Source organism: Notolepis coatsorum (assembly GCF_963971535.1).
Source record: "Notolepis coatsorum genome assembly, chromosome: 8".
Taxonomy (NCBI): Eukaryota; Metazoa; Chordata; class Actinopteri; order Aulopiformes; family Paralepididae; genus Notolepis; species Notolepis coatsorum.
This window is the reverse complement of record NC_140172.1, coordinates 121,391,245-121,418,442: the sequence shown is the minus strand read 5'-3', so window position 1 is coordinate 121,418,442 and position 27,198 is coordinate 121,391,245. Positions and strand designations below refer to the sequence as shown.

Genomic DNA, 27,198 nt, shown 5'->3' with positions numbered 1-27,198 from the left:
TACTGACTGTATGAAGATCGTAGTGGCAGCACGAAATGTTCAATGACTTGTTTTCCCATTTCTCCTCAAACTTGGCAAAGAAAAATGTCACGAAACAAGGACAGAGAAGATTTAATTTATTCACAATAGTACAAACGTCATGGAATTCACAACTCCAAGGAAGTACACACACACACACGCACGCATGCACACACACACACACACACACACACACACACACACACACACACACACACACATACACACACACAAAGAAAACCTCAAACTCTCAACAAAACAACCAATACATGGAAACACATCAGACAGTATAGTAAGATGAATGAGGAAGTATGTATTTAGAAACGTCTATACCGTCATTCAAACAGACGGGGGTTGATGAAGTATGTATTTAGAAACGTCTATACCGTCATTCAAACAGACGGGGGTTGATGAAGTATGTATTTAGAAAGGCCTATACCGTCATTCAAACAGACGGGGGTTGATTGGAATCCGATAAACGGCTGTCCAGCTTCACTTTAAAAAGACACAGTATCTTTTAGTATCGCTGTTGTGGTTCTCCATCTGATGAACCCAAACCCACGATCTGATAAACAAAACCCTACCTCAAAAACAGGCCCTGCTCTTGTGACCTTTACAATGTATTGTTTTTGACAAGCTGATGTAGGCTGGGGGGGGGGGGGGGGAGAGCTTGGTAAGTTTGTCTGTGAATACACAACAAAAACCTATTTTCGTAACTTTAGACTGTCTCTCTCTCTCTCTCTCTCTCTCCTCCCTCTCCCTCCCTCTCTCGGTTCTCTCCAGAGTACTGGTGTTTTGAATTCCCACCAGGCTATTGGGAAACAACACCAGTGAGTCGCACTCTTCCTAAACCCTGTAGCTCTGCCTCTGAACAAAGTCCAAAACAAACATACATCTGTTTAGCAAACTGAATCGGACGGAGTCATAAATCTCCAGAGAAATGTTTAGGGCCGGGTGTGGCGGTTTAGCAAAATAAATGTTTTCTTTGGTTTTGTGTATATATATATATATATATATATATATTATATACATACATTATACATGTATATATATACACAAAACAAAAGAAAACATGTATAATATGTGAATGTATATATATATGTATGTATATTATACACATTATACACACATATACAGTACATATGCATATATACTGTGTGTATACTGTATATATATATGTATATTATACATACATACATAGTATACATATATACACAAAACCAAAGAAAATGTGTTTCCTGCTAAACAGTCATGGTGGGAGGTTTTTCAATTCCCAAGGGAAGCATTTTTGGAATCAGTCCAACATTTCTGAGGGGATTCATTTAGCATCTTTATTACAGAGTGAATTCAACTTCCCTAGGGATTTTCCTCTGACTTTATAATATTAGTATTACATAAATATCATACTGGACACAGTATATCACACACAGCTTGAACAAAAGTTTCCAGCATACAAATGCAGTTCTGTCAAATAAATGTTGTCAAATGAATAGGATTTCCTTCTAAACGAAACACACAGCAAGCGCAAGAGGAATTCTGTTGTTACCCAACTAATCCTCAGCAACACACAATTAACAAACATTACTTCATTGTCGCACGCGCACAGCCGCGCACGCACAGCCACAAACACAGTCAAGTGTGATGTGACATTCAAATAATTAACCTATTCCAAACCCCGCCCCCTTTTCTTGATCCTCCAGTCACAACTGTTGCTCAAAAAGAAAATCAGGAATTCCATTACAAATTTACAATAGAAAGGCACAACCAGCAAAAGAAAAAGAAAAAAAAACAGCTGAGAAATACAGATACATCACGGCATCCGTCGTCAAAAGCTTTGGGAAATGTCAAGTCTTTAATTCAAGAATGATATTTCTTTAAGTTTATATAGAGAACTGTTTAACTGTAGGCCACTGTGAAGATTCCAAAGTTCTAAAGTAAACTCTAAGATGGTCGTTTGTGGAGGTAGAGAGGAGGAAATAGTTAAGACACCTGAAGGGAAATTTGTGGACTTGTTTTAGTTTTTAATAAAAATGACATTTAAATTTCAAGTATACATTTTAAGACAAAAAAGGACATTTATATAAAATGTATCTGAGATATGACTGCCTAAACTATGGTTTGGTTTGAAGAAGTTTACTACCTCTTTATATAGACCTGTGTTGGCATGAAATCATAAAGACTTAATAGCATGAAGTATGAACTGAACTAGAAACACTATTAAGTACATAATCCATATTGATATTGTTGATGAATGTGCCTATAGTGTACCATTTAAAAACTCGTAATTTCAACATTCCTATTCAAAATCAAAAGAAATAAACAAAAACACAAAAGGTATGAGAAAAACATTGGGGGAAATCGGATTGGAGTAAGGCTTTGCAATCAAAACTTAAATTTGATTTTAAGAAATATTTGTGCATTTTTAATTTTTTTTTTTTACATATCATCATCACAAAGTGCTTTTTTCATTCACCTTTTTTGGTTTTATATCTGTAGTGCCTTAATTTGATACATAAGAGAAAAAAAATAATCTTCTACAGTATATTTTTACTGAGATACAGTACACAGCACCCTCCTTCAGTCTAACCTCTCTCCACATTGGGTGAGCTACACTTCTTCCAAAATACAATCTTAAAGCTTATGATGGGTTTCCACGGTTGGAGGCAAAAGGACTATTGTAGCACTATGATCTTAAAGAAACACGCCAACATTTTGGGAAATTAGCTTACCGTCTTATCCAGAGAGACAAGAAGATAGATACCAGGCAGTTTCCTCTCTGTGCGTTCAGTAGAAAGCTATCTGGCTGCATGTTAGCCTAGCTTAGCACAATGAATGGAAGCGGACATGTACGGGTAGACTACACATTGTCCAACTAACACCTCTCCCAAAGGCTACCCGTACATGTCCGCTTCCATTCATTGTGCTAAGCTAGGCTAACATGCAGCCAGATAGCTTTCTACTGAATGCACAGAGAGGAAACTGGTATCTATCTTCTTGTCTCTCTCTGGAGAAGACGGTAAACAAATTTCCCAAAATGTTGGCGTGTTCCTTTAAACGAAAATAAACCCGTTCAGGTGTACAATCACGGTGGCGTGAGATGAAGACGTCTGAGAACTGAACATTCTAACGGCGCCGTCACAATGGCTACTGGCCACTGTTGAGTGGTAAAACATTAAAAAATAACAATTAACTACATTCCTAATGGAGGATACAAAGTTATAACTGAAAATATTCCACGGCAACGTCAACTTTAAAAAGGCACACAGAAATCCTATATATTCCACTCTTAATAACAAAAGGACAGACACGCACGACGTAAAAGACAAACAGACCTCTTCAAATACATGTCTGAAGAGATCCATAACGTTGTGCTTCGCCAGGAAGAGCCTTGAATGGAGGGAGAGTGCGTGTGCGTGTGCGTGTGTGTGTGTGCGTGTGTGCGTGTGTGCGTGTGTGTGTGTGTGTGTTCAGGGCTCCACAAAGGCCCGGACTAAGTACAGGACTGCTGGATTGTGGGATTGACGAGAGTTGGATGAGACAACAAGCGCGGGAGGCAGGTATATTCTACAAGGCGAGTGGTCGTTGGGAGTTTCACAGGCAGGAAGGCAGACGCTGGCACGCTGGCGAGTCAAAAGAGAGAGAGAGGCGGTCTGGAAGAGACCCGTGTCTTCACTGCCCCCCCCGCCACCGCTCCCATTATCCTCACAGAGGCAGACTCCCGACAGGGAACAGTGTACAAAAAGATACGCCGCTATTGTGTGCAAACAAAGGGTCTGAGATACAGAGTAATAAGGATATAGTTGGACCGGGCCGCGGCCCATTCTCTGTCCCGTTGTCTCGGAGAGACAAAACGACTGAGCCAGGCAGAGCAAAGGGGGAAGTCCAGGAAAATTGTCAGGGAAAAAAAGAGTCAGAGGGACAAGAGTTGACAAATTCACGCCTAGCTTGTTCCTCGGGTAGAAAAGGGACATTCACCCGGGGGACGAGCCGAGCAGGTCGGGGGGAAACAAAAGAAAGAATCCACTGAAGTTCATCACGGAGGAAGGCCGCTCTGCAGGGCCTCCAGCTGCTCCTCCCCCAGCCGCTGCCTCTCCTCCAGGTCCTTCTGGCGGATCAGCAGAGAGGCCTTGGTCTGGACGAAGCGCCGGTAGAAACGCAGCTGCTCCCCCGAGAGCTGCCGCGACAGGAAGCTGGAGACCACGCTCTCTCTGCGGTCCAGGTTATCTTTCAGGTCTTTGGCGTCGTCCCGCTGTTTGCACAGCAGACGGTGGCGGTTGTCCAGGGATTCCTGAGCAGAGAGAGAGAGAGAGAGAGAGAGAGAGGGGGAGAGAGAGAGAGAGAGAGAGAGGGGGGGAGAGGGAGAGGGGGAGATAGAGAGAGAGAGAGGGAGAGAGACCATTTTTATTGTGTATTCAGGTGTTCATTTCAAGTATTTTTAAAGTGAAATTTTTTTTTTTCAAAGTGTTCTAATACAGTTTATTTGGACAGTTTCTGTTTAAACACACAGATGCACCTATAACAAGTGTTTAATATCTTGGGGGGTTTATTTTCACAAAGGTCTTGTGTTGTTGGGAGCAGTGAGTTCTACAGAGAAACACTTGACTCCGGCGTCTGCGCTCATGTTACAGCTCTCACGTCCACAGGGAGAGAGGAGAGAAAAGGTGCACTATTTCACTCCATCAACAGAGGGCAGCGCGGAGATACCGGACGCCATCGAAACCAGGCTGGGGAGTTTCGGTGAGCCCAGTGTAAATACCAGTGTTGCCGATAACAGCAAAGCAAACGAGTCTCTGGACGGCCCGGGCAGGTGGCACGCGGCACGTCACTGCCCAGCGGTCGCTAGACGGACGGCCCATGACAATGAGCCGTTTCAATGCTTTTATAATAAAAAATTTATTTTATCCATCCATGCGAACATACATGCTGAAATATTTTTTAAATATATGTTCAAATATTTAAATGTAAATAGATATTTAAATATTTAAATGTAAATATATCCCCCCCTCACCCCCTTGTTATTATTATTATTATATTATTATTATTATTATTATTATTATTATTATTATTATTATTATTATTATTATTATTATTATTATTATTATTATTATTATTTATATTATTATTATAATTATTATTATTATTTTTGTCTTAGTTTGTCTTGTCATGTGTATTGTCTTGCTTGTGAAAAAAATAACTTTAAATATGAAAAAAAAAAAAAAATTAAATTATATATTCAATAAATATATATTTTAAATAAAGAAAGTTGAGCATTAAAGCAGTAGGAAGATATTAAGAGTGGGATCATGAGACACATTCTTTACACATTCGTCACTCTTGGTGATCTCACTGACAGCAGGTCCGAATGCAGAGTAACACTGGATGTGCACTGCTGCTATCAACCTGCAGTGCGTATCAAATCAAATGTTGGAATGCCCATTATATATATATCATTAAACACTGAAGATAAACAAAAAGAGCAATAACAATTAAACCCCCACGATAACCCCGCTGGCATTGTTCGAATTCCAAAACGGCGAGAAACCTCGACGGGGGATAAGGATGCCCTTCAACTTTCCCCAATGGCATGTTTGCTGTTGCTTTAGAGTAAACAGTGACGGCCCACAGTGAGAGCAAAGCTGAGAGAGAGAGAAAGAGAGAGAGAGAGAGAGAGAGAGAGAGAGAGAGAAGAGAGAGAGAGGGAGAGAGAGAGAGAGAGAGGAGAGAGAGAGAGAGAGAGAGAGAGAGAGAGAGAGAGAGAGAGAGAGAGAGAGAGAGAGAGAGAGAGGAGAGAGAGAGAGAGAGAGAGAGAGAGAGAGAGAGAGAGAGAGAGAGAGAGAGAGAGAGAGAGAGAGAGAGAGAGGAGAGAGAGAGGAGAGAGAGAGAGAGAAGGGGAGCAACTCAGCAGTCAGCAGTTTAGGTTTCGTAGCGACGGCCAGTTTCCCCAGCGGGTGCAATACACACGTTTCTCAGATTTCAATGTGAGATTAAGATTTTGTATTTGATTTTGAATTATTTACGTGTTTAAAACTAGACTACACTTTTCAGGCTGTTTCCCTTGATTCGTGGTTGGAGGAGGGTTTTAGTAATAATATGCATTATTTCACAAGAAAAAGAAAATCTTCAGAGCATCAGTCGGTGCGGTGGTGAAGGAGTGTGTGTGTGTGTGTGTGTGTGTGTGTGTGTGTGTGTGGTGTGTGTGTGTATGTGTATGACTACGTGTGCATAACCTCAAGGGGGAAAGATTGGAATGTGGGCCAAAACAAGATACGTCTGTGAGATAGTGTTATCGTATCCTGTTTACCTCACCTTACCTTAAAGGTAGACTCTGTAATGCCGACAAACAGCGACCTCTAGGCAAAAGAGCCCCCGCTTCGTGTTGCACATTGTTTACTTTTTTGTTTTGTTGTGGTCTTATATGTGGGTTGGAGTTCAACAACGTACTATAATAGTGTAACGTTCCCCAGACCTCTCTGGACAGATCCTGAGGTGTGGCCAGCAACGGCAACCCGTCCTCTGTCCCAAATCAACTCCAACCCACACATCAGATCAAAACAAAAGGCCTCTTTTGCCCAGAGGTTGTTGTTTGATGGCGTTACAGATTCTACCTTTTACTGTATCATATCAATGACCTGGAAACCTGCGACATTCAAAAAGTCAACCTCCTTTATGTTTACAGCACCGCCTATTCTCAGCATCCATGTCGAGTCTGTTGGTGTTTTTCTGATTTGCAGGCTTTAACAATGTAACATTAGAAAACGTTCGACTATATATGAAAAGTGACAAATTACTAGAAATAAATACAGTAAATAAGTTTGAATATGGCCACCAGTGATGTCATCAGGGACATTGAATACTTGTGTTGTGTTTAAAGGGGAACTATCTTATAAATGGCCTTTTTCAGTGTTTAGCATCGTTTCCTAGCTATGTGGACTTATATTAATAGGATCTATGTCTCTAATTCTCATATTGGCGCATTCTTCCAATTCTCCTCTCACAATATTCACCCTCACTGAACTGAGTCATCTGAAAATGTGCTGATTTGTGATGTCAGAGAGACACCGCTGCATGATAATGTTCAGGCGAGGCAGTGGTTTACCATTGTGGTTGGAGCCCAGGCTCAAAACGGCTTAAGACTTGAGGTAGAAAAATGCTGTTTTTGAGGACTTGATTAGAAATACAAAACAATGAATTAAAAAAAATAAAAAATTACAGCGGTGTTCCATAAACTCACAGGAATTGTGTAAAAGTGCCCAAATAGTGAAAGAAATAGTAAAATAGTTCCCCTTTAACACTTTGATCGCCATGGTTAAATTCATAATTTACCATCCCTAGCCAGCTCTATTTGTCTATGGAGAAGTTCCCCTTCTTTGCAGGGGCTATAACTTTTTAAATTCTATTGCTAAATTGACATTATTATGGCCCATTCAATGTCCTATATCCATTGTTCAGGGTGTAGCAACGTTATACTTTTTCATTCACATATTCATACTAAAATATGGTCTAAAGTATAAGTATGTTTTTATCGTTTTCTGCAGCTTTCTCCAGAACTTGATTTATAGCCCCAAATGCATTATATTGATGATCAAATACAGTTTGGTAGCGATCGGTGTCAGATAAAAAATTTCAACTGGAGGTACTTCTAGAAGTTACTATGTATGATCTGATGATGACCGGATGGGCGGAGGGTCGTTTATAATTCCGTGGGCAACGTTATATCATTCACCTAGTGTGGGTCATATGATCATCAGATCAGTTTATATGGAACACGTTAGAAAATAACGCTGGATCTTACCGTATCTTCCTCGCGCCGTTGGACGATCAGCTTGGAGTAGACAGTTTTCGATTATGGGATGTTGATCTAGATGAACCATTTCCAGGTTGTATAATACTATATACGTCCAAATAACGTTGTTTATTGAGTTAGGGCGAGCGATTGATTATCCAGTGTGTCGAGATGGAGTCCGGCTAACGATCGCGAGTGCCCGGACGAAATATGGATGAGCACTTCCTGTTTGGCGCGTCACTTCCTGTTGGTCTGCCGATCGGCCACCAGATGGCGCTCTTGAACCGTTAGAGAGTTGAGTGGAGATCAGCAGTATATCTCAGGTCCCCGGAGGAGAAATATGATTTCGATCACAGATTTTTGAAATATTGATATCAAAGACGAGTTACGGCATCTTCGGCAGAATGAGCATGGCGAGCAAAGACGAGTTACGGCGTTCCCGGCGATTAAAGTGTTAATTACAGCTCCATAACATGATGTAGATGGTGTAGAATGCAATACCTTGTCTTATAGGGACTGCTACTTTATAATTTCATTGAGCTGTAATTAAAAACAACACAGGGATTCCAGTGTCCCTGATGACATCACTGGTGGCCATATTCAAACAAATTTACTCTCAATAACCGTCAAACTAAATGAACGTGTGCAAAACTGTTTAGAGTTTTCAGATTTGTCCCGTAGGATTATGTTTAAAATAAATCTGTATAGTTTTTTGGTGAAGTGCCCCTTTAACCCTGGCAGTGTTGGTGCCACGCTCTAGTACTCATTGATCTACGGGACCATCTTGTACTTATGGAGCTCACTGTACATATTGTTAGAAAGCGTGGTTCTTCAGCCTCTAATCAACTCGTCACCTTCTGTTCTGTGACTTCCCTCTGCGTTGTGTTTGTAGTCATTTGTTGATGGTTACCTTACTGGCTGCCACACACTGTATCACCCCATTGATGCATCCGTAATCAGAAGAATTAACACTGGAAACATGGCCTGTCTTTTTTTGTCTGCTGTCAACCCGGAAGAACCCACAGCTATAAAGCATATTTCCCTAGCAACGGCTGTTAGCCATAGCAACGGCTCTCTCTCTCTCTTTACCCTGCCCCCATCACTTCTAAGTGATGGCCAGACTGCCAAAGCGCCTCTGTGGATGATGACCTTGAATGACCTTACAGGCCTTGTCTGTGACTCGCACAGTCTAACTTGAACACACACGTACATAATAGATGTCTGTCTCAGGCAGCGTTTATAGTTTAACACGGTTTAAACTGATATCTATATAGGTTGTTATAACCAAAAATTAAAACCATTGATTTCATCAATACATATATAGTAGGACATATGAATATGAATAGTACATAGCAGAATATGTCATATAGTGGGACCAAAGTTGGTCCTCTCACCATCTCCTCTGCATCAGTGTATTGGTCCACGGTGCTCAGGGCGTTCTGCACCCGGGCCAGCCTGGCGGAGAGGCAGAGCAGCAGGCTCACCACCCGCTCCAGGTCCCCGATGAAGAGGGAGTAGCGCTCCAGCTCCACCGGCAGACAGCGCTCTCTGACCAGGGCCTCCACCTCCTCCCCGCGCGCCACGTTCTCCTGGATCTCCGCTTGGAGGGCCCTGCGGGTCTCCTCGAGCGCCCGGAAGCGCTCCTCGATGCGGGATACTAGGAGACGCTGTTGGAGAGAGAGAGGGGGAGAGAGAGAGAGAGAGAGAGAGAGAGAGAGAGAGAGAGAGAGAGAGAGAGAGAGAGAGAGAGAGAGAGAGAGAGAGAGAGAGAGAGACGGTCAGCCAAGTCAAATATCGAGCAAGCAGGAGACACAGATAAGAGTCAGACTACAGTGTCTGGGCCTGATCCAGCGAGGGGCCAAACACGATCCAGATGGTCTCTGTGTGAAATCACCGTCTAGTGCTGCTGTACCTGTTTCCAGACACTTCATCTCCTTTATAGACCCAGACATAACATTATCCAAGACCTATCATCACCTCCTTTCATCTCCTTGTTTGTAAGAACATTTTCGACGGGACGGAGGCGTGATCGTGCCGAGCTCAGGGTCCCCAAAGGAGAGCGCTTCAGGCTCGGGAAAGAGACATATAACTGTCAAATAGGGATACGCTGCTACCATTTCTTCAGTGCTGAGATCAAAATTCAGGGGGGGGGGGGCAAGATGAAAGGTTATAAGGTTTACACTATACTTCACTGAATTTCCCTATTCAGGATTATTAAGTTCATCTTGTACTACTTTACACCCGTGGTTCTCAAACATTTTCATGTCAAGGACGCCCATTTATCATTTGATAAGACCTCGTGCCAGGAACCCCCATCTTTGAGGATATCTGTTACATATGATTTCATCCAGAATTCCATAATAGAGGAGAGAGCAGAATAGTCATTCTCATACATTATCTCACTGTACTAACTTATAGTGAAGAAAATATTAGTGAAATGGAACCCTCTCAAGGACCCCTGGGGGTCCCCGGACCACACTTTGAGAACCACTGCCTTACATCTTACACTGCCTCACATCTTGCACTGCCTTACATCTTACACTGCCTTTCCATCAACAATGGTGAGTCAAGATCTAACAAATGTATTAGCTGCAGAAACAGCAAAGAAAAAAGGGTTAACAGTTAACACTTAACGTCTCTAGTGTGGTAGTGAAAGCGTTAACCTTCTGTAGTGTGGTAGTGAAAGCGTTAACCTTCTGTAGTGTGGTAGTGAAAGCGTTAACCTTCTGTAGTGTGGTAGTGAAAGCGTTAACCTTCTGTAGTGTGGTAGTGAAAGTGTTAACCTTCTGTAGTGTGGTAGTGAAAGCGTTAACCTTCTGTAGTGTGGTAGTGACAGCGTTAACCTTCTGTAGTGTGGTAGTGAAAGCGTTAACCTTCTGTAGTGTGGTAGTGACAGCGTTAACCTTCTGTAGTGTGGTAGTGAAAGCGTTAACCTTCTGTAGTGTGGTAGTGAAAGCGTTAACCTTCTGTAGTGTGGTAGTGAAAGGTTAACCTTCTGTAGTGTGGTAGTGAAAGTGTTAACATCATTATTAAATGTGAGTCATTACCTTCTTTTCAGTGACGTCAGCCTTGCAGTGAATCTCAGGAGCACATGGGGTCTGGCTGTCGGAAGCAGAGGGGCAGGGAGAAGGTTCAGCATCCTCTACTGTTTCAGAGCTGGAAGCAGAAAAACATATTCATTATTAATTAGTAAAAAATGTATAAAAGTATATTAATTTCATGAAAGTATACTTTTGTATACTTTCAATGTATTCAGAGAGTATGCCAAAGTGCTGTTGAATTTAAACCACTTAAGTGTGAAATATTGAATATATTGAAATTAGTCTTTTGCTTACCCAAAATAGTACACTTTTAATATGTTTACTGAGGTACAAGTTAAAGGAACACGCCAACATTTTGGGAAATTGTTAGCCTAGCTTAGCACAATGAATGGAAGCGGACAGTGACTGGTAGCCTTCGGGAGAGGTGTTAGTTGGACAATGCCTAGGCTACCCGCTTCCATTAATTGTGCTAAGCTAGGCTAACGTGCAGCCAGGTAGCTTTCTACTGAACGCACAGAGAGGAAACTGGTATCTCTCTTCTTGTCTCTCTCTGGAGAAGACGATGAGCTCATTTCCTAAAATGTTGGCGTGTTCTTTTAAGTTTGGTAAACATCTACAGTAATTGTATTTTAAGTGTACAAAGACAGGATATTAGCATATATGACTATCATACTAAACACGTGCTTTGAATTAGTACATGGAAGCACATGAGAAGTACACAAAATACATTGTAATTATACTCTCAGAAAAGTACACACAGGTATGGGTAGAAATGTACTTTTAACACACTTTATATACTAAAAATATACTTTCAGGATGGAAAAATATAAAAAAAAAATGGGTTCTCAGAGTCATTCTCTACGGTTACATTTCTTTTCCCATGATTTGGGAACGGCCCCACCTCAAGACGTTGCTTCCAAATTAACACTCATTTCAGAAAGCGTATCTGTAGCCATATCTTGATTCTAAATCTCTCATTGTTCCTAAATATCAGAAACGTGTAGTGCTTTCAGGTTTCAGAAAGCGATCGCTGTGCGGTTTGAGCTATCAGACATCGGAGACTCTCCTTTATTGACGTTATTTATATGGAGCTGTTAAGTGTTAACGGCTTGTGACAACAGAGCTAAAAGGTCGACTTGAATTTGTGAGATTGTTCTTTTATTTTTTAATTTGATGTCATTTTTCAGGCGTGTCATGTGTCATGGTTGTTGACCTGTCTTTAAATAATAAAAACATTTAATTACAAAAAAAAATAAGAAATCAGTGGGAAACATGTCACTGATATGATCACACTCAAATGTCATGGTCATATCAAATTGTGTCATACATTATCACATGCATGATCATCTGAGCATAATGCACATCCATACATTGATGAAATACGAACATCACAGATACAATTGCATATTGTCGAGACACAATATGCGCAATATGGGCTAATTGCACTTCGGTCGACAGAAATCTGCGGTCACAAGGCAAGCAGATGCCAGGGTGTGACTGGGGTCGTGTGGTAACACTAGGTAACACTAGGTAACATGGCACTGGTGGAGCCTGGTTCTACCTGCAATTAGAAACCCATATAAAGTGTCCTAGTCACAGTACACCGTGAATCCTAAATTAGCCTGGCCTAAATCCAATCGACAGGAAAAAAAAATTGTGGTTACATACAGGGATGGATGTTAAGGATTTCGGGCGCTGGCCTGGTACAGTAAGTCTAGTAGAGTCAAAATGAGTGCTAACACATTGTGTTTCGTTGTTCCTTTCAAGGCCTTTTGTTAACATCTCCTGTACCCTCCTTTCCTCGCCCCATCACCTACCCCCCCCCCCCCCCCCCACGCCCCCTTCTCTCCCAGATAGCTTAAAAGACGATCCCACAGATTGAGGGAGGTGCTTAAATCAAGTCCTCTACTGAACTCATAACCTAAATTGTATTTGAATAACCATGTTCTAACAAAAAAAAATTATTAACCAGGAAGATTTGACCGCATGATTAACCTCTCCAGTTCCACAACATTGCTATACCCTTGTCCTAAATGGCTTGAACCCGGTAGCTTGCGGCTATATTGTTCTGGATTGGATCTAGAGCCTGGTGTTGGTTTGGATCACACAGCGTGATGCAGAGCGACATGACCGCCTCACCTTTCTGAAGCTCCTCTCTGCTCCTGCTTCTTCTTGTAGTGCTCCTCCATCAGGAGCGTGTCCTCGGACAGCAGCTGCTCCATCAGCATCAACGCCGTCTTGCGATTGGCCAACGGGTAGAGCGCCCTGGCCAGCGATGGGTCCGCCCTCACGACTTCCTCCACAAGCTCCTCCCACCGAGGTTCCTCGCCGGGCTGCGTCTTTTCCGAGCTCTCCGTCTCTCCCTCTGGGCCCCGCCTCTCCTCTGTCTTCTGGCCGTCTCCCGACGCGTTGCCCTCGTCGTCCTCTACGTCTCGCTCTTGTCCCCCGCTCTGGTCGGCGTCAGGGACGGGGTCGGCGGGAGACGCCGGGGGTTCGCTGCTCTGCGCGGGAGGGGCGGGGCTCGTGGACTCTCCCTCGGGCACGTCGTCGGGTGGAAGAGGAGTCTGGAGCTCCTCGTTGTCGCCTCCCCCTTCGGGAGGAAGTATCCACAGCGAGGGGTCAGTGGTGACGCCGCGGCTCAGAGACACTTCCTGGCTGGCGTCGGGGGGCGTGGCTTCCCCGCCGGGCTCGTCCACGGACTGCTCTCGCTCCGACGCCGTCACCAGAGGAGACGACCTGACTCTGGCGAAACAGATACGGAAAAGGACATGGTTGAAATTAGGGGTGGGCAATATGACGATATTAAATAAATATCGGGTACAGTTCATTAACGATACACTTTTTAAACGTATCGTGGACATCGTGATGTTTTGCACAAACCCTCATCCATACAGTATGTGTGTGTATTTTTGGCTAAAGTGGATAGAAAACACAGTACTGTGCAAAAGTCTTAGGCACCCAAGAGTTTTTATATAAATTGTCTTAGATGTTAATAAAAAAAATTCTGTATACTCTTTTTAAATGTTTGCAACTTTTCATTTAATTATTTTTGAAAGCATCTTCATGGTTTAATGCACATATGTTGCAGGGACTATTATAATCATCATATTTGCGTGAACGTATCCATCAAAGGGTTAAATCAAGCCTTTTTAAGTGCTTTAGAGGAAATGTCAAAATATTGCAATATATATCGTGTATCGTGATAGAGCCAAAAAATATCGTGATATCATTTAGAGGCCATATCGCCCAGCCCTAGTTGAAATGTATGAAGTGGCAGTGACCTTAATTTATATATATATTTAATATTCACACAGTCTGTCATTTTGCTCTTATTGTCACGCTCAGGTTGGGTTCCTTTCCACCCTGTTCCCACCTTGGTCAGTGTAGATAACAGTGTGGTACGCCAGCTGCACTGAAGCAGACAGAAAGGCGATTCAGAGGAGGGTCATAAACTCGGCACAGAGAATCATCCGCTGCCCCCTCCCCTCCCTGAAGGACTTACACAACTCCCGCTGCCTCAACAGAGCAAAAAACATTACAAAGGACAGCTCACACCCTGGCTTCCACCTGTTCAACCTGTTGCCACCGGGCCGGCGTTACAGGTGCATCAGAGCCAGAACAAACAGGCTCAGAGACTGTTTCTTCCCCAGAGCCATCACCACCCTGAACTCTAACATGCACCAATAATTCACCTTTCCCCCTCCTCCCACACTGTGCAACATCCTGATGTGCAATATCCACCCACTACCGTCTGACACTGTGATTGTTGTTTGTGTGTATTGCTATTCTGTATATTGTTGTTATTTTGTATATTGTACAGGACTGTAACATTGTCTTATTGCTTAGTATTTAATGTTTCTGTATAGTATTTTATGTTTCTCTTTTATAACTTGTGATTTTATTACTGCACCTAAAGTTTGAGTCCCAAATCTCGTTGTATGCAAATATAATGACAATAAAGTACAATCTAATCTAATCTAATCTAGAACAACGACAGATGGAAGAAATATAAATAAATAAATATAAAATTAAAATTAAATTAACGATGGTTTCAACCGGAAAAAAATTGCCGAAAGGTCTGGATTCTTACATATCTCGATGTGATTTATCTAGAAATATCTACAGCAAGAACTTTGGGTCTCAATGAATCCAAATTGACAATGTGGTTAGAAGTGGTGGAGAGAATAAAAGCTAGTATTTAATGGTAGTGTTTGGTTAGGAGCGAAGGATAATGGATGGATTATCCATGGGGGGGTCCAGGGCGGGGGGTGCGAGCAAGAGCATATGTGTGTAGGGGAATAGATAGCAGGTATTAGGGGTATATCTTGTATAAGACATTTATCCAAACGATGAGTTAACTGATGTACACTGTTTTACAATGCTTGTATATCTAATCGTGTGTTGTCATGTTTGTTTATGTGTTTGTTTAAAAAATTATAAAAAAAATAAAATTAAATAAAATTAAAATATAAAATGGGATGTGGCAGATTCAGTTTGTTAAAGGAACATGCCAACATTGTGATTACTGTCTTCTCCAGAGTCAGACAAGAGGATAGATAACAATTTCCTCTCTGTGTGTTCAGTAGAAAGCTACCTGGCTGCAAGCTACTGTAGCATAGCTTAGCACAAATTAATGGAAGCACTAGCCTAGCTTACCTAGCCACTAGCCTGGCTTAAAACTCCGGGAGAGGTGTTTTTGGCCAACAGCTAGGCTAGCTGGTCCGTATCTGCTCTCATTCATTTGTGCTAAGCTAGGCTAGCTTGCAGCCGGATAGCTTTCTACTGAACACACAGAGAGGAAATTGGTATCCATCTTCTTGTCTGACTCTAGGGGAAGGGGTGAAGACTGTATGGTACTTTCCCATAATGTTGGCATGGTCCTTTAATTCTGAGGTCAAATGAACCCCATGCAATCTTATGGTATCTCTTATGTTACCTGGAGGCGGGTCTGGGTAAGGATGGAGAGGAGGTGGTGGACTTGAGCTCTCCCTCGCCGGTCTCTGGGCCGCTGGGCGACGGCGGGGTAGAGGCCTCACTGGACGGTCTACTGAGCCGGACCTCATCTGCAAACGGGCCGGGCGCAGAAAGAGCCCTGGCCCGAGAAGAGGAGCTGGAAGCCGGGGAGGTGGATCGACTCAAGTCCCCGGTCGCAGTGGTGGCGGGAGGCCCAGCATCCTCTTCACTGCCTGGAGTTCCTGCCGAATCCTGCCTGAAGAGAGTTTCGACCTGTGCCTGAGGCTTCTCCTGGCCAGCGTTCTCCATGACCTCCAGTCCCCGCTGGTCCTTCCTCTTCCTCTCCGCCTCCTGCCCCCTGGTCCTCGTCTCTCCTCGCCGCCCCACGCTCCTCTTCTCCCCATCCGGTGTTCCCGGTATCACTCCCGGTCTGGACAGACGGCTCCAGAGCCGGTCCAGTTGCTCAGAACTCTTACTCAGAGCCGGGTTCCTCGTGAGCTTCGACACTCCGAGCTCCTCCATGGACTTCCCCCTCTGGGCGACCGCACGGACACGCTGCTGGCCCTCAGGGGCCGGCCCCACAGGGGGGGCCTCCTCAGGGGACGCCTCCTCAGCCTTCTTCTGAAGACTGGAGGAATAACGCACATGGTGAACAGACAATAGACAATAGATTTTTTTTATTAGATTAGATTAGATTGAAATGTATTGTCATTATACAGTACAACGAAAATAGGTTTGGCATCCAACCAGAGTGCAAATGTAACAGTAAAGTGCCATAGTAATATACAATGTACAGGTGATTAAACTGGGTATACGATATGTAAATTAGTACTACTGAGTGTAGTGCTAATCAGATGTATGTACAGAGTTGTAATATTAATATGTACAGTTATACAGGTATAAAGACACTATGGTAGTAAGTCATACTGGCCGGCAGCGTAACTAATAAGAGTAAGTAAGGGATATGTACAGATATACATATAGTATCAACAGATATGTAAAAAGATTATGTGCAGGTATGTACAGAAAGGTGTGGACAGTGGATAGATATACATATAGTGAGAATAAATATATATATATATATATTTATATATATATATACAGTATATACAGCATTATTGTACATACTATCATACAGAGTTATATGGGTTATATGCAGGTGTATATGTAGGTATATAGAATGATTATATGCAGGTATATTCAGACAGATATGGATATATATATATATGCAGTGATATAAATATATAAATGTAAATATGTGGTGTATATACAGCACTGTTGCACATGCTGTCATACAGAGTATATGGGTAGACTATAGTATGAGATAAACAGTAGACAATAGTCAAACACATAGCTTATAAGTAATGATATTGGGGGTTCAAGCTCATCTTAAATGTCTTTGGGGTCCTTTAGGGTCGTCAGTGGCAACACAGGGCCGTATCCTCTGACGCCCCCATCAAGTCGCCAAGCTTTGTGTTTCTAGCAGGTACAGTAGCATCTCTCGTGAAATCCAGAAAAGGCATTGAAGAAATAGAATTGGACTGATCGGTACAGTAACAATGTGAGGGTGTTTCATACAAATATGGTTTGTAATACGGTTTTTTACGATATCGTTTTGAGAAACAGGGTCAACTCTCTGAAACATGGTTTCAGTGACGGGTTCTTCTTTTATGCTAGAGGCATCAATCTGGGAACGGAATGTTGGCACGCTAACGCCCATGGGGTTCACTTTCAGTGCCACAATGAATCACGCTGAAGCCAGAGTTATGGTCTGTGCCACAGCACACATCACTGACCTAATACCTGTCTGACCCAAAAACCAGTGAAAAAGTCCCCCTTTGTCTCCCTGACACTCCTACATACCTGGAGGTTCCCATAGTAATAACTGGTGACGGATCCTTGTCCTGGCCGCGTGCCTGTGGACCCGGCAGAGGAAGGGAGAAAACAGTTGCGTCATTTGAAATTTGATCAGTGTAAATATCCAGATTTGTGTATTGAATGTATATATTTAAGTAAATGGAATTTTAAATAAAAATAAAAAAGTGATGATGAGGTGTGTTATTGTCCATTTTACACATAAACATGCTATGCATAGCTGCTGTAAGGTGCTGTGTATTTTATTTTTGTTAAAATGTGTTAAATAGCTCTACATTCTGACAACCATCACTGATATAGTGTTTGGTCAGTAGTAGCATGGGTCTCCCACTCTGCAGTAAATGGAAAATAAATTTTCTGGTATCCTGTTTCCACTTTATCCAATCAGGAGAACCCTAGATATTTTTACTTATTTCAAGAAATCTTGCCAAGCTAGATTTGCTTACTGCACTGGCAGGTTATTTTAATAGTTTCAAGCACATATTTGCTTAAAACAAGCTTTTATTTCTTATTTCTGACCACTTTTTCTGTGTGGAGATCTCTCTCTCCTGATTGGATTAAGTGGGAAGGGATACCAGGAAATGTATTCTCTGTTTACTGACTGAGAGACCCACGTTATTGACCACATCTCCAACATCTCTTTATCAGTGATGGCTGTTGGAATGTACGATTGATCTGAGCCAATATGATTGGCCACGCGTTCCACTGTGGTTCTATTTTGGGCAATTTTGCTTTTGTTTTTAGTAGGGCTGACCAGAATGCTTCAAAGCTTCAATCGCTGCCATGGTAATCAATGTCAAAATCACTATGTGCCTACATCAGCATAAGAAATAGCTTATAGAAATAATAATCTGATATTAATTTGGATATCAGTTCTTCTCAGACAAGGACATCTTAACCACATGGCTCTCAGTTACCCACCACAATGAAACCATTGCAAGAGTGAAGCTTTGATTATTCAATGATAAATGACTACTGAAGCTTCGAAGCCCGGGACAGTCCTAATTTTCAGTTACATTTTTAGACAATCTATAAAAACAACCAATAAACAATAAAAAGTTAGTAAATAAAAAAAAAAGAAAATGTTTACCTGAAATGCATGGGGTGTGGATGTGGACCTGTTCCTGAAGAAGCTAGGCGGTTCTGGCTGGTCCAGTAGACTCTCCGCAGAAGCAGACTTCACCTGAGATGAACCCTGTCTCTCCGACCAGCTGGGCTCAGGAGGGTAGACACTAGACTGGACCGAACTGGACTGAGCAGAGAAGAACTGGGCATACCTGTAATGTGGTTGAAATGTGGTTACCCAGTGATAAAAAGGTGACTAACAGCAATAATCACCACATCAGTATATACTTTTATTTCCCAGTACAGTATTATTTTGTTTTGTTTACTTGATTTCCTCGAAAAGGCCCCATTTTCATGTAATTTGCATCAATCTGATGCAACCTACAATAACATACTATCAATTTCAATCATGATGTTTCAAGCTTCAACGGATGAACTCTATTTCACAAATAAAGAGGAGGATCAACTGAGTTTAGGTGGGTTTACCCTCCACTACATTCCTGTTCCTACCCATACCACCTTCGGAAAATCAAATGAATGTCCGAGGTGGATAAAAAAAAAAGGTCATAAAAAAGTAAATGTCTCTCTCTCTCTCTCTCTCTCTCTCTCTCTCTCTCTCTCTCTCTCTCTCTCTCTCTCTCTCTCTCTCTCTCTCTCTGTCTCTCTCTCTCTCATACCTGATGGAGCTGGAGGAGGAGTCCAGGATGCGGCCAGCAGAATGAGGCCTGGGGTGTTTCCTCTTGGGGCCCGAGTCAGACGTCTTCCCCCCGATGGAGTGCCTCTGGCTGTAGGGGGCAGGTAGTAACTGAGGCCCTGGCTGCTGGGGCTCGGCCACTTTCTGGCCCGTCTTCCGCTCCATGTACTCCACCAGGGCCTTGTGCTGGAGGTGCTTCAAGTTGGTTTTGGAGAGGTTGGAAGCCGATAAGGCCCTGCCTCTAGTCTCAAACATCCTCCTCCTCGCTGCGACCAATCCCTGCTCTCCTTGCTCTGCCGTGTCCTCCCCTTTGCTCCCCGCGGTGAAGAAATTCTCCATTTCATCACCAAGGGAACGGCAGGTAGAGTGGTTGGGGCCATGGCCCAGCTGGTTGAGTTTCTCGGGTTCGGAGAAGCACATCTTTTTCTGTTCCGCAGTCAAGCGCTTCCTGCCTCCGATCCGTGGGACCTGAGGCTGGGCCACGTTCGCCGGCCTCCCGTTCTCCTTCTCGCTCTCCTTCTCTTTCTCCACGACGTCCTCCTTCACGCTTTCCGCCTCCTCTGTGCCCTCCGACGTGACGGAGGGGGCGAGTGTCTCCGTGGACGTCTCGGAGTCCTGCGACGAGGAGAAAGAGTGCAGGATCACCGTGGGTCTCACCTCGGGTCTCGGTCGGATCCGGTGTGGCCAGGACAGCTGCAAGTCCCTCCGCTTAAACGACGTCTCTCTCAGGACTTTAGACTGAGCGTCCTTCAGCTTCTCCTTGTAGTACTTCTTGAAGGAGTCGTCCAGGGTGTTACAGAGATGCAAGCCGCTCTCCCCTCTCCCTTCCTTGGGCGCCTCGACCTGCGCGGCGGTGGCTCTCTCGTTGCGGCCGGCGGCGTCCTTGTTGTGGCCGGTTTTGTTGTGGCCCGCTTCTTTAGCCTTCATACTAAAATCGATGTCCTTTTTGGACACCTTCAGCGGCGCCCTGCCGGCACCTGTGAGGTGGTACAACATGGGAGTGGTTTCCTTGTTGATCCTCTCACTGGCTACATCCCCCAGAGGCTGCCTCCTCCCCCTCTTCACCGGCTCCTCTCGCTCTCTCTTGTAGTGATTGGACTGTTCGCTGGCGACGGATAGGGGGGCGGCCTCCTTCGTCTGCGCGGTTGACTCCGCCGGGGGACAGTTCTCCGCCGGGCCGCAGTAGAAGATGTGGTGGTTGGCGGTGTGTCGCCCCATCTCCCTGCTCTGGCTCGAGGGGATTTGTTCCAGAGCGTCAAAGCCACGGGAGGACTGTGTTGAGGGTTTGTTGGAGGTGACACCGTGGTTCTCCTGCTCCTGGAGCTTGGAGGAGGCGAGCTCCTGACCCTGGGTCAGTGGTGTGAAAAACGTCTCGCTCTCGTCTGCGATTTTATCGTCGGAACTGTGAGGCCTCTGCTGGAGTGGCTTAAAGAGATGATCCATTGTACTGTGACATCTCTCTTTCTCCCTCTCCCTCTCTCTCTCCCTCTCCCTCTCTCTCTCCCTCAGCCTGCGCGTCTCCGCCGTGGCGGGGCTCTCGCTCCCGGCCTCAGAGGGTGGATATACGTGCGTCTTCCCATTGGACTCGGTGGATTTACACACACCGGTGATGAAGTAGAACTGGCCCTTGTGCTGGATGCTACTGTTGATCAGGTTCTGAGAGGCGTTCCAGAGGCTGACGGACTGGCTCGGCTCCGGCCCGGGACACCTGTGAGCCGAGTTTGCCCTTTTGCGCTGACCCTCGAAACCGCCGTCGCCGTGGCTTCCGTTACCTCCGCCACTGCTAGCGGCACGTCTGTGTTTCTGATGCTCCGGCTGGCTCGTGCCCGGAGGAGGCAAACGGATGTTCACCGGCTTCTGCTGCTGCTCGCATGCGGCCGTGTTATCCGCGATGAACAGGTGATCTGGGGTCAGTGACTGGGGCTTGTGGTGGTGGGAGTGGTAGCTAGGGGGTGGCTGAGGCTGTGGCTGTTTCTGTGAGCTCCAGCACCCTCCGTAGATCAGGTCAGCCCTCAGATCGGAGCTGCCCGGGTCTGTATTAGCCGACTGTGGCCTTGATAGCTGCTGTGGTTGGGGCTGCCGCTGGGTCTCAGTGCCGAGGTGGTGGGCACGGGTGTTCTCCAGGTTCCTCGTGGCTATGAAGCTATCCAGGCGTGCCGGGGGCGGGGGAGGAAGAGGAGGGGCCGGGGACGGAGCCACCGGTGTCACATCCTGGCTGCAGAATGGGTTGTTGTTGCCACCGTGGCAGCCGTCGTCGTTATCGTCGTGGCTCTTGTGGTGGCTGTTGTTGTTGTGGCGATACTGCTGTGAGATGGCTTCTACAGAGCGGTACAGCTGGTCCATGCTCTTGGAGTCTGACTGGAGAAGCTGGTGAGGGTGGTAAATGGCCTTCACATACTTCAGGTCCGCGTAGTGGTGGAGGGAGCTGGGCTGGAGGTCGTCCGGGAGGAACGGAGAGGGGTAGTCTGGGGCGGTGGAGCCCCCGGAGAAGGAGCTGTAGGCGGAGTCTCCTTTGCCGTGTTGGTGGTGGTGATTGGTGAGCTGGTCGACGATGCAACTGCTGGACTTGGCTGGTGACAGCCGGCTGACTGGCAGACTCAGAGGGTGCAGGTCCAGGTTGCTCATTCTCTCAAAGTGGAAGTTGTAGGAATCCATGGAGGACCGGATGAGCGGCAAGGACCGTGTGTTTGTGTTTGTGTGAATGTGTTGGTGAAATCCTGAAATATCACCGACACCGTTCACACCAAGCACCGGCTTGTCTCTCTCACTCCTAGGGTTATTCAGGTCATCTTCTTGCCTTCGTTTTTATTTTTTTCAGACGGTCTGCTCAGTAGTTTCTGAGGGAGAAAACACAAACAGAACACAGGCGGGTTATCGTGGTGGAAGTCATGAGCCAGTAACCAACCATGCTCCACTTGCACCTGCAATAACTGGGCTGTGAAGAGGGAATCACAGCCAAAGGTTCAAATAACAATTGAAACTCCACAGCAGGCAAAACAGAAACTCCAAGAGTAAATGATCCATGTAGTGTGTGTTAGGGTTTACTAACAGGAATTCCCACCCAAACCATTTCCTGTTCCCTGGTAAATATAATAACGGGACACGTTTAATAAAATATTTAGAACATATTTGGATATATATCTAGAAGATACTGTACACCTGGCTTATTTTTGTTACAACATATGAAACAGCTATGAATATGTGTGTGTGTATGTGTGTGTGTGTGTGTGCCCGCTGAACACAGCAACACACATGACTTGCGCATCCCCAACTGGTGGGATACTGGGACAGTGCCATGGCAAATTAAATTACCCTTATCCAAAAGAGGATATGGAGAGGGCTACAGCGTTCTTGGTTGTGTTTCAGTAGGTGCTCTTTGGATAAAATCCGGGGTAGGATCCGTTATAGTTATAAAAAAGTTGAAGTCCAAGGCAGCTCTACACATTTTTAAAAGCCTTTATTAAATGGCTCACATTATTTAGATCATTTAAAAGAAACCAAAATGTTTCGGCCTACATAGGGCATTCTATACCCTGATGAAGGCCCTATGTAGGCCGAAACATTTTGGTTTCTTTTAAATGATCTAAATAATGTGAGCCATTTAATAAAGGCTTTAAAAAATGTGTAGAGCTGCCTTGGACTTCAACTTTTTTATAAATTACCCTTATATTTGTTTCATGCCTCGTCATATTTGGGAGGAAGAAAAACAATGATTTCAATTTCAGGCAAGAATAGAAAAGGCTGTTTTATATCAATAGACCTATAGGTTCACTAGTGACACCAAGCTATAATGATTCAGGTGATGCTTCACTAGCTACATTCACCTGCGAAGCAGTAATGCAACTTGTGTTCTTCCTTCTGAGAATGACTTGATTATGCTGCTATACATAGAAAGGAATGACCAAGCATTTCCCTCCTGTCATTATAACTCCAACCACATGGCTTCTGTGATTCCCTGGTTCAGTGCTCCTGAAAGTGATCCAACATCCTTCCCAAACTGTTGCTCCGCTGCCAGCTCTTTTAATTGCTTCAATATATGGTGAAAAAACCTTCCGACTTGGGAGTGATATTCCAGGGTTCCGTCAATCCTTTTCCAAAACTAAACCCATCCCTTATGGCTTGATTTTTATGCCTCATCATATAAGGTAAAGAGAAAATGTCACTGATATAAATTGCAGGCAAGTTAAAAAATTAAATATATATATATATATATATATCAATAGGCTCCAACCTTTTCTTTCACCCCTGAATGTTGGTAGGGCTGTGGCTTTTTTAATATACCACCAAATAAAGCTTCAGGTTTCATTTACGTAGTCCTGTTTACTGAAATATGACAGATGCGTAGTCTTATTTCTGGGACAAATATGAATCCCTACAGTGTGTGTACAGTAGGGCTGTCTTAAATACTTCTAAACTTCGTTCGATGGCCATGGGATTCGAATATGAAAATAAAATTTGATAAAAAAAAAAAAAAAAAATTTAAGAATTTTTGCAAAATCAACTCTGCCTCTCTTGGTTAATTACAACAAGCAATGCTGTTTGTTATTTAAGATGAGGTCGGACTCGGCACTGACAGATTTGTGTTCATTGTGCTGCTTTTATAAAGCCTCAAATGACGGCTTACAATATTTCATGAAAGCAAAGTGTTTTGTTTGTCTAAGATTTAAAAAGGTTTAAACTTTACAGCACTGACAACAACAACAATTATTAAAATCGAATCTCGGCCCCGAAGCTTCGAATTCCAATGTGTGTGTGTGTGTGTGTGTGTGTGTGTGTGTGTGTGTGTGTGTGTGTGTGTGTGTGTGTGTGCGTGCGTGCGTGTGTATGCTGTGTGTGTGTGATATGTATCTTGTACAAATCAAATGTCCGATTGTCAACACGGTACGTCTACTGTGAGAACAGAACTCACAACTGTCCTCGAAGCACAAAGCTTCAAGCCTCCTCCATATCATTTTACATGAAGACTCTCAAAAAGACATAATGGCGACACGTTTGGAAAAGCTTTGTGAATAACACTACATCTGAGTCTTATTACTTCACATAACTAGGTCACATTCCTTCAATAATGCTGAAAGGATTTTCAAAGACATATTGCTCAGTCGAGTGTGGCGAGAGACAGAACACAAACCACTTGATTGAAAAAAGTTGCTTCTTTAGTTTAGTTTTATTTGACAATTATTAAAAACACATACTGTAGGCCGAAACATGCGTGGCTATAACGATTGAGGGCGACGCAAAAACATCAGAGGCTTGTTTCCAATGTGGTCATTGGTCAAGATTAAACTAGCAACAGCAAAATGATCATATTATCATTGTATCAGTTGTATCAATACATGTACATTCTCCTACATGTTCAGGCTTTAAAGGATATGGCAGTTTCATTTGATTGTTTTCTTATTTTCAACATCGCTTACAAAAACATAGAAACCTATGGTGTATTCTGTCTACTAATACTCTTCCTATTCTCTCCTTAGGAGCTCTCAACCTCAAACAGGAAGACATACGTTTCCATTGTAAGCTAAAATCATTAAATACAGCTCGCAAACATATATTTCCACCCTTATGTAATGTATTATTATCATGAAAAACAAGGGAATTGTTTACTAAATGTACTGTACTTCAAAAGGCAACAAGCTCTATTGACCTATCGATGAACAGTAGTAAACAGAACAGCATAGTCCCAGAGTCCAGGAAAAACTACAATGCCCATGTTCATAGCAACAATGAATTATGCTGACCAAAGGAACAGTATGGCTGTGACTTACATTTTTATTTATTTTTCATAATTACAGTTGTATGAGCTAGATCAGGCTACATGGACCATACTTAAAAAGTAGGAGAAATGCATTCGTTGGCAGGTTGGATTTTGCGCAGGGTATGTTGACATTAAGAAAACAAAATGACACTGGCCTTATCCTTTAAGCAATTATTCAAAACATCCCGGAACCCCCCCCCCCCCCACACACACACACACACACACACCAAAAAAGTTAAATAGTCTGTTAGTCTGTCTTCCTGCTGTCTGTCCAGCGGGTTGCTTGGCTAACAGTGAACTGGGTTTCTGTCTAACAAGCGAGCAGAGCCAGCCGAGTTCTTGGTACCACACAGCACCAGAGGCAGTCCTTTAACTCTGACCACTAAACGCTCCAATCTCACTTCACCCCACCACCATCCTACATTCACGTGGGATTTCTCCTTGTTGATCAAATCCGTGGTCTAGCGGTTTACTGGGTTGTTCAAATATATGTATTTCAACTAGATTGTTCAGTGGAGAAAATATGTTCACAGATAGTTAGTTACATTAGTTTGTTGTTCATATAATCTATAATTCTATATACCTACTTATACACCTGCATATAACCCATATAACTCTGTATATGCTGTACATACCATAATATATATATCCACATCTGTCTCTATACCTGCACATAACCGTAATTGTCTGTCCGTTAATGTCGCACCAAAAATTCCTTGTATGTGAAAACTACTTGGCAATAAAGACCTTTCTGATTCTGATAATCCTTTTACATATCTGTAGATACTATCTCTCTGTACTACATATCCCTTACCAGTCTCTTACTAGTTACACTGCCGGCCAGTATGACTACTAGCATACCGTCTTTATACCTGTATCACTGTACATATTAATATTACAACTGAGTACATGCATCTGATTAGCACTACTAAAGTATAATCACCTGCTGATGGACAGAGTCTCTCTGCTGCTGCTGTGAACCAAAGCCTCTAATTAAGACCTTCAGGAGGCACGGTGCAGCAGCACACATGAAAACATGACAGGAATGCCACATCAACCTGGCAGAAATATCTGAGGATTAGTCATGTGACAGCTGTTCTAATGGATTATACAGCACTATGGGCCAGGTTGGTTGGAATCAGGGTAGCTAGTTCATATACTATCAGCTTTATACAACACTGTGTTAAGGTTGGTTGGATCAGAGTAGCTAGTTCATATACTACCAGCTTTATGCAGCACTGTGGCCAGGTTGGTTGGACTGGGGTAGCTAGTTCATATACTACCAGCTTTATGCAGCACTGTGGCCAGGTTGGTTGGACTGGGGTAGCTAGTTCATATACGTATTACCAGCTTTATGCAGCACTGTGGCCAAGTTGGTTGGACTGGGGTAGCTAGTTCATACTACCAGCTTTATGCAGCACTGTGGCCAGGTTGGTTGGACTGGGGTAGCTAGTTCATATACGTACTACCAGCTTTATGCAGCACTGTGGCCAAGTTGGTTGGACTGGGGTAACTATTTCATATTATACTACCATACTACTACTGGCTGTAAAGGAATGTGAATCACTGCCCACTTTCAAAACCACTCTCAAAGAACACCTACGGGAGACTGCAATTCTAAACTGGCCCCTGTAAATGTCCTAACCCAACCCCCTCCAATGTACAGTAAATGACCTAACCCAAGAATACACGAGACCCTCCTCTTGGAACCAAGTATGGTCTCGTCAATATTCCAATGTACAGTTTTGCTTGTACAGTTGTACAGTGGATCAGGGTAGCTACTTCAGACCACCACCAGCTCATTAGACATTAGACCCTTGTACATCTGACTGAGAGCTAGAGCTCTCACCAGCATCTTAGACTGTGTGATGGAAGGTGGTTTGGGACCAAGCTCTCATCACAGTGTAGGCCTATATTCTGATTCTATAAGAGTGCTTTACCAACTCTACCAACAAAATGTAAGTAAAACACATGGCACTAAATCTAAAATCCACATATACTATTCTTACAAGGA

At 43.7% G+C, this 27,198-nt stretch overlaps 1 protein-coding gene across 1 annotated transcript in view; it reads right to left on the bottom strand.

Annotated features, from left to right (window-relative positions):
• Positions 1-204: 204 nt before the first annotated feature.
• Positions 205-27,198, bottom strand: part of shroom1 (shroom family member 1) — an 81,802-nt gene continuing 54,808 nt past the window's right edge. Inside the window, exons 2-9 of the mRNA XM_084320715.1 lie at positions 19,413-22,266; positions 18,761-18,947; positions 17,659-17,711; positions 15,779-16,423; positions 12,982-13,584; positions 10,849-10,957; positions 9,196-9,468; positions 205-4,306 (exon numbers count right to left, since the gene is read on the bottom strand). Of these exons, the coding sequence (XP_084176841.1) occupies positions 4,052-4,306; positions 9,196-9,468; positions 10,849-10,957; positions 12,982-13,584; positions 15,779-16,423; positions 17,659-17,711; positions 18,761-18,947; positions 19,413-22,084 (4,797 nt within the window). The 5' untranslated portion in view covers positions 22,085-22,266 and the 3' untranslated portion in view covers positions 205-4,051. The remainder of the gene's footprint in view (positions 4,307-9,195; positions 9,469-10,848; positions 10,958-12,981; positions 13,585-15,778; positions 16,424-17,658; positions 17,712-18,760; positions 18,948-19,412; positions 22,267-27,198) is intronic.